This window comes from Clytia hemisphaerica, unplaced genomic scaffold, assembly GCF_902728285.1.
Source record: "Clytia hemisphaerica strain Z4C2 unplaced genomic scaffold, Clytia hemisphaerica genome assembly, whole genome shotgun sequence".
Taxonomy (NCBI): Eukaryota; Metazoa; Cnidaria; class Hydrozoa; order Leptothecata; family Clytiidae; genus Clytia; species Clytia hemisphaerica.
Window position 1 is genome coordinate 1,476,298 of NW_027103770.1, and position 15,613 is coordinate 1,491,910.

The following is a 15,613-nucleotide window of genomic DNA, read 5'->3' on the forward strand; positions in this document are numbered from 1 at the left end:
AGTAGAGGTGTCAAAATACCGACAGTTCTCCAATAGGGCCATAACATTTGATACAAATACTTTTGCTTGCTTCGTTTTTGTATTTTTGGAATCTTCCTTAAATTCTGCGTCGATCTGTATACAATTTGTAGGCACTTAAAGCAGAACCAAGGCCACCGGAGCTTTTGAAAGTCACTTTCGATGAAAAAAAAGGTTGACAGTGAACGTGTTAGAGTTCATTCTTTGTAATTTTTTTCACCAGTTTTCATCGAGACGGGATCTGTGACCGGGTCATGTATCATACGTTTTCTCTTATCATTTTGTCCACAAATCTTAGAGTTAACCAGAGCGTTATTGATAATCTTCTCCCGTCTCTCAGGTATCTAAGATTGTTCAGTACCACCTGAAATAACGGGAAAACAAAAATATACGATGATCAGGTTAATTTCTCTACTCTTTTTATCGGCTCAGCTATATCACACCCAGTATCACTGCGAATAAACTGGAAAAAGTTAGCTTTTCATAGGGCATTAGTAGAAGTCCATTGGATACTTGAGACAGGGGTATTCTATGGACGCTCTAAACGTCAAAACAACGTTCTTTTATAATGTCCGTAAAACGACGGAATATGTACACTGGGTTTTTTGGGCGAATTCTCTATCAACCTAACCTAGCCTGTGAATGTGAAACAGGGGTGTGGGTATGCTAGACTCTTCTGGGGTTAAAAGAAATACGCACCTGCTGGGTATGATATTTTTCTGCTTTTAAATTCAATGCTATCTATCGTGTAACCGTGGAATATAACGACCATATAACTAACGACCATGTGTTTGTTGACTCTATCGGTCGATGCTTCGATGAAAATTTGATATTTTCGTAAGTTGTCCAGTTTCTCTAATGCTCTTCTTTCTTAATCATTTATTTACTTCTCCCTTTTTATTTTCCTCTGGAACGAAACGCAAGCGTCAAAAATTTAAAAACAAACAAACTTGGATTTAGCTAATGTAGTCAGACCTTTCATAACCGTTTCATTTTCTTAAATCGCACTTTCTATCGTGCTCCTCAACCAAACTTTTCATAGCGCACACTAATTAAACTTTTATTATCAATGATACTTAACGTATTACCCAAAATAGATATCCCTTAGGTATTACATTTTTATGACGCTCCATCTAATGAATAATTAGTTAGTGAAAATCGTATAAATTGAAACGAGAAAAGGGAACGAGATAAAGAATAAAAAGAAGACCATATTATGTAAGATTCAAATCATTCTTTTTAATAATTTTCCTAACTTAATTGGAAAATAGATGATTAACTTTTATATTTGAACAATATATATTTGAATAAAGATGAAGATTTTTGAATTTGTTTGCTAAAATAAGGAATTCAAAATATAAATATTGGGTCCTGAAATTACACGCGCGATCGTAACAAGTTTTCGAAAATCTGGCCCGAACATGGTCCGAAACTGCGCGGGCCCGCGCGAGCCACGCGCGGGCCATTTAAAAAAAAGTATTAATCAAGAGGCCCGAACATGTTCGGGCCATGCCGTGGGTCGTTGGATTAGTTATTTCATGTTTTAGGAATTTTTTAAATGTACATAGCTCATAAAACGAAAATAAACTTGAACTTGAAACTTGGTGTCTAATAGACCTTTTTTCAAAGAGGACGCCCTGTTGAATAATTATGTATTATGTCCAGCTATAAAAACGATGATAGAGCCATGCATAATTACTATTACTGTATCATGCATATTGTAATAATTATGCATGGTTTTATCATTGTTTTTCTGCTGGACTACATAATTATTCAACAGGGTGGCCTCTTTGAAAAAAGGTATATCTTGATATCCATAACCATAGGGCAGTTCGTAAAAAATACCTTGGTTCCCGTCATTCCAACCATCAAAAAGTCGGTCGGTCGGTCGGTCGGTCGGACGGGCGGTCGGGCGATCGAAAGATATTTTCTGTTTGCACGAAACAGTCCAAGAGGGCGGAATTTTCCTCAGAAAACGAACGTGTGTTCTATGATAAGTAAGATGTCCCTTTAAAAATATAATGTGACTATCTATAAATGATTTCTGCACCTTTGAGGCCCCTTTGAAGTCCAAATATCTCAATTTTTCTTTAAAAAATAATAAAAAATTGAACTCGATCTTAATTTTTTTTCTCAAGGGCATAAAACCTACTCAAAAAGTTAACTTTATTCACATTATCCCCAAAAGAGGAGACTTTTGCATCAGATTTAATCATGATATTGTGTACTATTGCCCAGCAAGCAAATTTTTCTAAAATGTACAGTTTGGTACCCTGATTTTGTCCCTTCCGTTACGCTAGTTACTTTTAGTCAAAATAACCTAGTCAAGTTTACTTTTTGGGACTCTTCTTGTCAGTTTATCATTGGGATGTTCCTAGATTTCATTTTCATGCTCTCATCTAATTTCTAAGCTCAGTTTTTTCAAAAATTGTGCCTGACGGGAGCATAGTCACCAAATTTGACCCTTTCGTTACGCATGTATGATTTGGAATATTTAGTTAACTGATTCGCAAGAATCATTTTCCTTTGGTATAGTTTCTATACCCATAGGACTACTTATTTTCACAAAAGCATTTCTGAATTAGAATTTGTCTCATGGAGATACTGTGAAGTGAATCTTGTTGTCCCTTCCGTAACGAATGTCCCTTCCGTTACAGCATTTATTTATAAATGCTAATATAATAAAAATTCTGATACTTTTTTGTTTTTTCTGTTCAAAACTAAGGTATTTGAAGACATTGCAATGTGTTTCAAGCTGAAAAGGTTTGAAACACTTCAATGACATTTGATGAAAAACAAGCAGAGAAGTGTCCCTTCTGTTACGCTTTTATCATTTAGTTGGTATTTTATGATAGTATTTATCATAATAATCATAGTTTTGGTAGATTTGTTAGACCCTTTGATTAGCTTCCTTCTATTATACCCAAAAAAGATGTTATTGTTAAAAATAAGTTAAATATTTAAAAAAATGACAGATTACAAAATAATTTACACATCAACTGATAATTTGTCCCTTCCGTTACACAAAATACACTCTACCGTCAACTTGAAAAATATCTATTCAAATTTTATCAGTGGGATTGATTCAACAACTCTGAAGAAGCCTTTTTCAACAAATGTCTTTTTTGAAATTGCAATATATAGGGAGAAACACCTAGTCTCCATTGGTTTATTGATAAGGGTTAAAAACTTGACCAGACGTGGCAATTAGAGCTACAAACCTTTTATAAAACAATGTTATTGAGGGGCACGCAATTGATTATCATGGTAGAACCATTACTTAATACAAATAAATAAACTTACAAGCTTTTTGAGGATAAATATTTTTTTAGTGTAACGGAAGGGACAGGTGTACCAAAAATGTGGCCTTTACCTACTTACTATGTTTGCTATATCGTCTAGGCAAAAAACGGTAAAAAAAGACGCAAATGTAATTTTTTTTTTAGTGCTGTCATGATTTTTTTGATTGCGGCCGCGTACATGAACTCGCCAAATGTCCCTAACTGCCTTTGACAACAAATTTGTTTTGATAACTCCACCAAGTTTATCAATCTACTTTCTGTCAATTGCTGTCCCATGTTTTTTCTTGATAGTCCCAAGTTAGATCAGTTAACCGTAAGCAAAGAAAATTGGTTTCAATCAGCAATCTCGACTTTCCCATTATTCCTATCTCCAAATAAGGGTGTCAAAATTAGAAGAGGAATGTCAACAATAGACCAACTTACGGTAGAAGAGACCACTTTCATTTTTCTTACTGCTCTTCACAGGAAAATGTAGTTGTCTAAGAAAACAGCTATTTTTTTTAGAATTTTCTTTACAATCTAGTTTTTCTATTTATAAAAAGTAGATTGCTGACGTGTGGAAAGGAATTTTGGCATGACTGATCCTTTTGTTTCGATAATAACATCAAAGCGGGAATTAATTTTCTTCTCGATTCTTTCTTTCCTTTTTCTTTCTAATAAGTTGTTCAATCTTTTTTTTGCCACAAGCAATTATTCAAGGCTGAGAAATAGAATGGGGATTTCAATTCTTTTGTTTCAAGTCAGAAAATTCAATGGGGATGGGAAAAGTGGCATAATATTTTGCAGTGAGGATTGGTTTATTTGATCATTTTCAGTGGGGACAAAAATTGGAGGATAATTTTCCACCGGGGATGATATTTTGGCCAATTTATCCAGTGCAAAGGGATCCCAGTGGGTCTGTGAGAATGGCCACAGGGTGTGTTCTAGTGCTAGTTTGTATTTGCATAAGACATGATTACCTAATCTCACAAATTTTACGTAAAAGTTTAAAAAATGAAAAAAACATATCCCAAGTTATGATGATTAACAAAGGGTCACATCTTAGGGCAGGGGTCACATCTTAGGGCAGGAGTCACATCTTGGGACTGTACATTCCATATTTGCAGCACTGCCATAGCAGTAATTAATTTTTTGAAGCCTGGTAAAGATCAAAGAGGCCTTAAACTATACAGCTCTTTGTGATATTATAAAAACCCTTAAGATGGCATTCATTATCAAGCATCATTCAAACATACACATTATACTAACTATCCCTCATTGCATATTTTCTCACTGAATTTCATAGGATTATTTATGAAATATGTTGAAAGATGTCCTATACAAAGAATGATGGAATATCAGTAAGCATACAGAATTTGGATCTCGGTGATGGGGATTACGACTCTGACGAAAATGATGATTGGATGTTCACGTCAAATGTGCCAATTAAAACAATAACATCCAATAGCAATAACGCCGACCAAGCACAATCAACAGAGGATCACAAAGATGACTATTATGCAAAGTATGTTTTTTCATTGAAATGCAATTGAAGATGTCATGGATTTTTAAACGGAAATTGGAAAATGTCATGGGAAAAAGATTTATTGTCAAGAAACCATGATTTTAGACTTACATTTTGAAAGAGCTTCAATTTTATTTTATTTTATCATTCCTGACATAAATTTATTTTCACAACATTAACTCATCAAAACATTTAATGTTTCTTAACTTTTCAAAACAAAACATTTAAAATTTTTTTTCTAGACCACAAACATTTCAAGACTGGTTGAACCTTATTGAAGATAAATATTTTGATGAGCGAGATGACCTTGTACGCCAGACACTGCAAACAGCATACAATGAAGTTGAATCTCCTTTCTCACTTCTGTTACATGTATTACATCGGGCTTTCTTTGATTTGTATAGTAAGCGCGTCCCAATCAGTTTTTATGCGTTGGATGAAATGGATAGCTGGCGGACACTGAAGGTATAAGATCTTTCACACAATAATTGTTTTGATTTGATCGTTATGTTCAGATTCTTACTGAAAATTGCTAATACAGGACACTGCATTCAGGCTGGACTTTTGTTGGTTTGCCGTCAACCAACCCTAGATTTGGAGGTGGGTCGGTCGGTCAGAATTTTTTTTTATTTTGGCAATTTATGAAATTTTCGTCCATGGAAGGGTTAAGAGTTTGTTTACATTTAGGTAATTATGAATAAAAAACAGAAGTGCTTGCAGGAAATTTACGATTCTTTCGCTTGAGACAAACAAGATACGAGTTTTGATGTTTTATTGTTTGAAGTTTTTAAAGAAAAAAATCTTCTTTAAAATGGCAATAAAATTTTTTGCTGTAGCGCATAGGGTCAGTCAGGTGACGGCAAATCAACAATCTTTTTTAAGTCCAGCCTCAGCTAATTCTTTAAACTAGATTTTTGATTTTCTAAATTATGCAACACCATTAAAAAAAAGGTGTTTGTTTAATTTATTGCCAATTAAGGAAAATGCTATGGTGTATGGAAGCTCCTTTTTCAACCAGGGAGATTATAACTACTGATTGCAAATGCTCGTTCAAACGAAAACTTCCTTTTAGAGAACCAATGGAGAGTTTGTTCCAGTTCCAAGTTCAAGTCAAAAACAAATAGCCACTGAGTTTATATGCAGAAGTGGCTACAACTATCTTGACAAGGTCAACTCAATATTCCAACTTGATGAAGGAGATAATTCAGATCTGGCTCAATTTGTACAAACTGATAATCTAAAAAGTAAAAAACTGAAAGAAACTGTCACCATTATTCTCACCTTGAAACTACAACACTGTTTTGATTGTGAAAAAATTTTCTTCCCACTGATTGCTAACGATCAGCTGCAGCATATCGAACATTACGTTGGTGATAATAAGAAACTACAGATTGATTATGTTGGATTCTTAAACAAGTTATTGAACATGGAACCAGCACATATTGAACAAATGCTCATGTAAGCCATTACTTCATATTTACGCATAATTCTCATAAGTTTTCTAAACCAATTGGGTAGGTGAGTCTGCGGTAAATGTAACCCTTAACAGTAATTCTTCAGACTTAGCAAAGTACACTGTAAGAACTTTTTGGGCCGAATCTTTTATAAAATCTGATCATCTCACTCTTCAATTTTTTTTGTTCTTTGCTGGTTTGAATTCAATTTAATATACCCCTGGCTCTCTATACTAAAACGCTTAGAGTGATTGACTGCACCAATATCCTGTATAATTCGTAATAGTTATCGCACGGTACAGAGTACATTATGGGATATATTTTTCGAGTTCAGATTTTTCGTAATAAATTATAGAAATATAGAAAACTCTGAACGAGAAAAATATATCCTGATAACTGGATTATTGTCAACTTGAAAAATATCAATAAACCTTTCCCTCTCCATTTGCGTCTCTTCTTTGTTCTTTTTTTCTCTTCCTGTATTTTGGTGAATTCAACTTCAAGACATTTGACTCTTTGAAAATGATTCAGATGGTCATTAATAAAATATCAAAACATCGTTTGACAACTTTTTGTGAGTATTGAGAGGAAAAAAGAAAAAATTCCTGAGAATAAATTTTGGGATAAAGATACAAAAAGATACCCCTTGAACGCGGTCTTGTATGTACGGTACAATATGAAATACAGCATTTATGTACGTGTTTTTAGCCAATCAGATTGCTTATATTTTTCATATTGATAATAAATTATTATACCTTTAACTAACTTTTATTGTTCAAAATGTTTCGCTGCTTTAAAAACAATATTTTTATTCGAATTCCGGATTTTTTAGAGAACAAGATTTGTCATTGAAAGATCCATCCAAAATAAAACACAAAACATTGACCAAGATTGCAGAGAAAGCTGTAAAAAGATATCAATTAAACCCAGGTACACACTTTTTTTTGATAAGAACTTGGTGTAAATCCATTTCATCATTGATATTCTTAACTTTTTTGGGAAAAATCATCCTAAAATATTCGTACAGCATTCTTAGGTTAGGATCCTTATTGACGATTTATAATTTAAAATGGTCTAAAAATGTCATTCTTAGCTTGAGTAGCAAAATTCTATGATGGTGATATTCTTAGCATATTCTTAATTTTATGGTCATTTTCATCATGGACATTCTTATAAAGTGTATTCTTATAAAAAAAGCGTGTAATTTTGATCACTTATTGAAGTAAAATATAATAGCTTATCCCGGTTTGTGTGCTAGGAATCAATAGTATCTGTACACTTTTTTTATAAGAACCAGTAAATTTTCAATCAGGCTCGGCTGTTCTTAATATATTTTTTGGCACTTTGAGCCTCAGATTGTTCTTATCCTGTTCTTATCTATAGAATGAAATCAAGAATTTATCTGCTTTGACCCCTAAATTGCTTGAAATCGAGTAATTCCAGGCTCAGCATTGTTCTTAAATAGTTTTTATCTTTTGGCGATTTTGAGCCTCTTGTTCTTATAAAATTGTTCTAATAAAAGAAAAAAAAGGTGTATCCAGTCTGAATTTTGGAATTAACACATAGAATGCAACCCCCCTGGCTCTTAGGGGGGGGGCTAGAGCCTAAAGTTCTGGTTGGGGGCTCTTTTTCCCTAAGATCAGGGGGGGGGGGGGGGGGGGGCTACTTACTCAGGGGGGGCTATTTGTTTAGGTCTGTTGACTGGGGGCTAACCTAACAACTTTTTCCAAGAACTAAGAAATTTTTCTTACTTCTTATTTTTGATACCCTTACAGTGCACTTTTTCAAAATTTTCCTAGAAAATGTGGAATTTTTCCTCTAAAATTGACCAATTTTGTGCCAATTTTACCAAAAAATCGGCCTTTTATCACAATTTCCCACCCTTACAGTGCAGTTCAGTGCAGTTTTGTAATTTCCTACCCTTACAGTGCACTAGCTGAACTATGAAAAACCTACCCTTAAGGGCCGAACGTCTGGTAGGCATTTAAACCTTAAGTGCCCCCCCCCCCGGTTTAATAATGAAGTCGTACTATTGACGTTTGTTGATTAGAATTTCAAAGAAGACATTATACATTTGGTATCTCTTTCTCTTGTGTGGACATGCAAAATGAAGACCTTGCATTGTTTGAAATTTTTTCCATTCTAACATTTTTGTTTTTTGTGTATTTTGGTAGGGGGGGCTGTCTATTTCGTATTTTGGTGGGGGCTAAATCTCTGGGGGGGGGCTGAACCTTCAGGGGGGGGCTTCAACCCCTCTGCACTCTATGTAACAAGATTGGTGAAGTTCTTAGCTTTTAAAACCCCTGAAGCCCCATCTCTACTACATAATCAATACTAATTTTGTTTTGACTTTTGAAAATGGTATAATCATACTTCATTATTATCTTTTGACTTTAGATGATTTTCCGTACATCTTCGGAGCAAAGAACGTCAGTAGTTTATTTTATTTGATCAAGATGCGTATAGCAGAGGTAGGAATGGATATACTTTTTTTGATTGGCTGATTTTTTCAAATTGACAAAAGTTATCCTAAATTGAATATTTTCTATTCTTCCTCTCTTACCTCCAACCATATTTAAAGATATTCAATGAAAAACTCTGTACCAAGGGGATTTCAAACATGACACATTAAACTGAAAGGCTGATTAAAAGTGCTATGGAATGAAAATGGATATGTATCTGTATTCTTTTCTCTCTTGTATTACTTTACTGAATCAAGATTTGTAATGAGAAGCAAAGTAAAAAAAAAAAATTTAAATAAAAGTAACTAGTGAAAACACTTCTTACCGATAGTTTTAATGGTACTTTACCAATAGTACTTTACCAATGGAAATTTTACCAATGAAGTGCTGCTGGTAAACTTTTACTAATACAGCGGCAAAAGTTCACCGGTTGCCAATAGTACTTTCTTACTGATACAAAACAATCCATTAGTAAATATTTCAATCACTATCATTAAAAACTATCAATCTATTGGAAATGTATAAATGGAGATCCATTTACTGCAGAAACAATTGATCCCATGGAAGGTCACATATTGGAATCAACTTTTAACATTAAATTCACTTACATAATTTTCCAGGAGTCACTCACAAAGCAAAATGACCTTGGTGCTAGTTAGCCATATGCTAGGGTCTCACCAAAATGCATATCAAAGATTAGAATTGCAAAAGCGCTTTATCATTTACTTCACTTGCAAGCAAAAGAATGCGCCAGAAAACTTCTAAAAGGTTTCATGAAAAAATAAAATGGCGCTTTTTAATGAAATTTATAAACATTTTCAAAAACTACTGAAATTACCTAAACCATACCTTTACCATACTTACCTTACCTTTGAGACATAGATGAAAAAATTGACCTGACTGTAGCGAACACAAAAAAGTTTAAGTAAAGTAAAGAGTTTGATGATTACTTCATTTAGCCTTCTTAATATAAGTCATCTGAAATTAATTGAGTTCCAAAAAGTAAGAAAAAATTAGAAGAAAAATATCAAGTTCATTCATTCCACTCAAAAAGTTGAAAGTTGAATTTCCAATGTTCTCAAAATATAGTAGAAAAGATGAATTTTCCACTCGACCAAGCATGTTAATTTTTGTAGCCTGGGCACTATTTTAGTTGTTTTTTGTTCCTACAATTTTAGACCTATATTAAATAATTAGAAGCCACAGAAGTTGAGCCCAGTGCGTTGCACAACAGTTTAACTGGGGATACACCCAAGGAATATTGAAATATCTACTATAGGTTATTTTAATCTTTCATGAAACTACTGAAGACCTGTCCAGTAAGAGTAAATTATCAAGTAAAACATTTTGTATGTTAAAAGTAAACTTTTTTTCATGGGGGGTTTAATTTAACTGGTGGCTAGAAAAAATAGATTTTTGCAACTTTAAAACTCCACTTTAAATTTCAAGCCAAAAGCATTTCCAGTCCCAGGATACAGTAACCGAGGGGTTATTCAGACAAAAAGGGCAATTGTTGACAAGTCATTAGAATACAGGATACCAGCAGGTGAAAGAATTTTGACCCAAAATATGTTAGAATGACGTCATCAATTAATGATGCGAAGATTTTCACCAAAGAATGTCAAATTTTAAGAAGGTTGAATAAAGATCAGAAAAGTTTTTGAAAACTTCAATTTTGGGGGGAGACCCTAAGATGCACAAAGGGTTAAGAAGCAAATTAAAATGAAGATGTCATGTACAGGTACATCTATTGATCCCCCCCATCACCAAATTCAAAGAAAATATCACCATTAATAATAGTTTTTACATGATCAGAAAGCTTCAATAGTCTAGGTTAAACAAGAGTTTTATTTCTAGAGTTCTAAAAATTTGTCAGGGTTTTGCAATGTGGTGATTTCCAGGTTGTTATTCACTCTAAAGTTTTTTCATGCAATTTCCCACTCATTGATCCAATGTATTTGAAAACAATCCAATCCCACCAAGACCACTCCGACCATTCATAACCATGTTTTAAATAAAATTTACTAGCTATCGGATTCATTGATGCTGCTGTTATCTTCATGCCTCCTTTTTGTTTTGCCCATTTTTCTCCTTCTAATAACAGTTTTCCACCTATAGAATATCCTCTGTAGTTTATGTCAACTGACATTTTCCAAATTGTGAAAATTGTTCCATCTTTGCTGTGCTCATACCCTCTCTTGATTCCTATGCTTCCAACTAGAAGATGTGCCACCTTTGGATCTTGAAATATGAGCTCAGCAACCAACATTTGTACATTCTCTTCGTCAAAACACCATAATTTTTCAAGACTAGTGCCTTCTGGGCCCATATCTCCATCAACTGCAGTTGCATCTTTTGCATACTGAGAGAAGTGTTCTCTCCAATAAGCACGTTTCCACCACCATTGGGAGTCAACTGTTTGGTCCAAACCATTAACCCATATTTCAGTCAATCTTTTTGCATCTGTTTTAGGATTGAACTTTCTTATTTCTACACTTTTGATTTTCAATTGGGACAATTTTTGCTCTGCCATTTTCTAGTGAAAAATGTTGTACAGATTAAATTGAGGTTTGTGAAGTCTTTTTATAGGTTTTCAAATCTAGTGTAATTACTGCAATATTTTAAGATACCTAGAACAATAATAGTCTATGTAAGCAATATTAATTGATATCTTCCTTATGAAAAAAACTACTTAAGTTATTTTGCAAAATAAGCAAAATATATCAGATAATTTAAATTGATGATAGACCAAAGGAATTGTCCATGCAATAACTCACGTTTTAAATGCATAATTAAAAATAGATTGCTTTTTAATTGACTGTGTTGTAAAGAACCCATTAAAAATCAACTTTCTCAACTTGCGTACGACTGATTTTGATTAAATAATCAGAAAAAAAATTAGACCACCCTTAACCTGCATGCACCACCTCATGACTTTGAAGTTCATTCAAAGAAAATTATATTTGTATAGTATTTCTTTATGATTGTAACCCTCCATTATAATAACGCTTTCTAAAGAAAAAAATTAGACCACCCTTAACCTGTACGCACCACCTCATGACTTTGAAGTTCATTCAAGGAAAATTATATTTGTATTTCTTTATGATTGTTGTAACCCTCCATTGTAATAACATTTTCTAACGTTAAGACAATTAGTTAATTAATTTAAGTAGTGAAACTCATGAACAATCATGAAACAACACTCTGCAAACTGTGATACTCCTGGTAAATATTTCAAAGAGAATTTGATACACGTTTTTTTGCAAGAACATGCAAAATTTTTGAAGCCTTTGGATGTTCATAACTTTTTGAGTTTTAAGCTTCAAAATTTTCTTAACAGGTTCTTATTTTCGCATTTTTTTTAGTATTTTTCCATTTCCTATAAAAAATCGGGTGTTTTAGAGCCCGTGAAGCTGAAATGTTCTTAACTTGTTCTTGATGTTTTGGCCATCGATGTCTTATGTTCTTATATTGTTTGTTCTTATAAAAAAACGTGTAGCAGGCAACAGTGATTTTAAAGAATATAATTATAGCTTTTCAGGGGGTTTTAATGAGTTTTGTATTGTACAGTGTTGAACCCGGTGATCTTCTACTATAATATAGCTAATTAGCAAGTGTTAGTCCCTTAATAAGTGAATAAGTGATTTAATTTTCGCAGCATTTATTTTTGCGAATTGATCCCTTTTTCAACTAATTTTTCATTTTCATAGAAGCTTTGGAGAAATTTTTGGTTTCAAAATTTTCGCTAGCATTAAATTTCATCCATAAATATATAGATCTACTTAGGGTATCAAAAGATTAATGATTTTCTGAATAAGAACAGAGCAACACACCACAGGTGACATTTTGGAAAAGAAACTAATTTATGTCTCGATGTCTTATTCTGGTCAATTTCAACTGAATCTCAGAATATGTATAAATAAGTGAAACATAAAAAGCCTTGTGCTGTGCAACCAAATCAAAATAAAACATAACACATTTTCTTAACGATATTTCGACCTCTTACGTGTCTTTTTTAAGTTACTGTGAATACTGTAATACAATGATTATAACCATCCCCATACAAGCTTTCTGAATACTTTAAAGGGAGAAACATTCGCTTAAAGAAACCTCGTGCCATTTTTGTACTTTGCATTTCAGAAGATTTCAAAATAATTTGCCTCAATTCTCTTGAACATTTTTGATGGATTAAGGTTTAATATATAATATATAATGGTTTTTAGAAGAACAATGGTGGCACCAAAGCAAAGCTTATGAAATGGGATCATCTCATTGAGGTATGTTCGACATTATTTAGATTAAAAAATGAACAACACTATTTTTACCAAAAATTCTTAACTGTATTCAATACACGTTTTTTTTTTTATTAGAACACCTAAAATTTGGCTGAGCGTGGATGTGCTTATTTTTCTAGCAATTTTCAGCCTAAAATGTTCTTAAATGCGTTCTTAATTTTTCAGACTACTCTAAATCAACAATATGATACAAAATAAAGAGCACTTAAATTTGGCAAAATTTGGACAATATTTGACTCTTGACTTTTGAAGATCCACCCCTAAATTCGGTTAAAACTGCTTTAAAAGAGGAAAAAATTGTAGTTTCTTGTCATTTTTTTCCAAACTGAGGCTGGGCATGTTCTTAAGATGTTCTTAATTTTTCGACGAATTTCAGCCTATATGTTCTTATAAACTAGGTTCTAATAAAAAAAAAACGTGTACTTATTTAAAAAAAAAGATTCTCTTGCAACTCCATGTGAAATATAACTGTTTATGGTAATAGTAAATAAACCAGTTCTTAGATTTTAATAATAATACCATTGATACTTTATGAAGTATGTTTTCAATGCTTATTTATTACGAATTTAAAAGCTTGTTGTTTTTATAGGCTGCAGTTGCTGGCAAATTATGGCTTCAACTAAAACTTCTTGATCGTTTGATCAACTTGGGTGATACTGAACTTGCGATTGAATGGGCCAAACATCTTCACATTCCTCCAAACCAATTGCCAATGATCATTATCGATGAGCTGGGATTACATCATCTTGTGTATGATTATTCATTGACTTTCAAGCTCAAGTCTCCTGGATCTGGGAATGAAGCCACTTTCTCCCCTTTCAGAACGCCCACTTGTGGTTTTTACACAAACGTCGGATTGAAAATAAAAACTATCGCAAAATTTCAAAAAATGCAGTCCTCAAAAACAAAGTAAATGTTAGATACAATACCTTGTAATGATTGCGGTGCGTTCTAGGCGCGTTTTGGATGGGAAATAAGTGGCTTTGTTTGACCTCTGGTCTCAAATTTAAACTAATTGAAATTATTATAACTGTGTAGCATTATTTTGCAATTTGTCAGTTTAGATGCTCCCTGAAAAAGTCTCTTCGAGTAATGTCTTTCTTTACAATGCATAGGCATAAGGAATTATCAAGTGAAGCATCTGGACAAACGAGACAAGACACTGATGAACATGCAGAGGAGGACTGGGAAAGTGAGATTGAAAATGATCCATCGTCAAAAACCGGTTTCTCTTTGGGAAAAGGTAAACATCTTACAATCATTGCAAAAGAAAGGGACTAGGCTCGAATTTGACAGGGTCGAATGGCAGCAAATATGGTTATATTGCTGCGATGAACGATCAGCCAAAATGTCATTTTCCACTATTTAAACCCGAACTCTATATCATTATGGTGTTAAGGTGGTAAGGGATTGTATTCAAACAAATTGTTCAATCCTTTGTTGCATATTTAACTTTACTTCTGGACCTTGCTAGAGACATTTATCTGTGTTATCTGAATTGGTATTTTCTCAGAACTCAAGTACATTAGGGTTTTCCTGATTTATACAACGTTTAGTAAATAATCGTTTACCTAAATACCAGAAGTGAAGTCAAAATGCTCGGCCAGAAATTCCACACGATAGATGCAATTTTTTATCCTTCGGGAAGATGTCATTGTTTTAATTTTTCTTGGCACAATTCTACCATAGGTTTTTATGATTCTGAGCAAGAGAAGGAAGATCTAGAAAGCTACCATCAATTGTCTTTACCCACTTCATCTATCCATCTCGTCGATACCGTCAAAGGTCTGGTTGAGATGACAAAGCAACTTTTCCAGGTAAGGGGTCTGGGTTTAGTTAAATTGCATCATTTAGCGTATCTCCTACCATTTGCTTATCCAACATTTTTTAACAAAAGAAAGAACAAATTAAATTTTCTCTCTTTTGTGCCGCACGAGCATAAATTTGAGAACTTCTATTGTTTATTTTGCATTATCAGCATAGAGGCGCACCTCCTTTCTTTCTTTTTATCATAATTTAAAAAAGCGAGAAGCGACTAGGTTCTAATACTATGTAACGTTTGACGTTTTTGATTTTGATCGACGCGCTCAAAAGCTCATTTAATATTCATCCCAAATCTGTATGAAAAAGATCAAAGCGATCCGCAAACATGGGTAGATTCTAAAACGGAGCCGTGGTCTTTAGAGTGAATACGTGCACTGAGTAATCAGAATCTGCTTACCCAGGGTTTAAGACTTTTTTTAACTTTCTTTCTTGTCTAGATTTATTGTAAGATTTTCTTACGCAGCCATAGCCTTTAGAGTGAATACGTGCACTGAGTAATCAGAATCTGCTCGGATATTATGCTTACCCCAAAGTTTATGACTTTTTTTAACTTTCTTTTTTGTCTAGATTTATTGTAAGATTCTCTTACGCAGCCATAGCCTTTAGAGTGAATACGTGCACTGAGTAATCAGAATCTGCTCGGATATTATGCTTACACAGAGTTTAAGACTTTTTTTGACTTTCTTTCTTGTCTAGATTTATTGTAAGATTCTCTTACGCAGCCATGGCCTTTAGAGTGAATACGTGCACTGAG

General features: G+C 33.5%; 1 protein-coding gene across 1 annotated transcript in view; it reads left to right on the forward strand.

The window, feature by feature from the left end:
* Positions 1–4,573: 4,573 nt before the first annotated feature.
* Positions 4,574–15,613, forward strand: part of LOC136805912 (exonuclease mut-7 homolog) — a 42,634-nt gene continuing 31,594 nt past the window's right edge. The window contains exons 1-9 of the mRNA XM_067062488.1: positions 4,574–4,824; positions 5,067–5,289; positions 5,897–6,282; positions 7,111–7,208; positions 8,676–8,749; positions 12,964–13,017; positions 13,625–13,785; positions 14,151–14,278; positions 14,725–14,852. Of these exons, the coding sequence (XP_066918589.1) occupies positions 4,631–4,824; positions 5,067–5,289; positions 5,897–6,282; positions 7,111–7,208; positions 8,676–8,749; positions 12,964–13,017; positions 13,625–13,785; positions 14,151–14,278; positions 14,725–14,852 (1,446 nt within the window). The 5' untranslated portion in view covers positions 4,574–4,630. The remainder of the gene's footprint in view (positions 4,825–5,066; positions 5,290–5,896; positions 6,283–7,110; positions 7,209–8,675; positions 8,750–12,963; positions 13,018–13,624; positions 13,786–14,150; positions 14,279–14,724; positions 14,853–15,613) is intronic.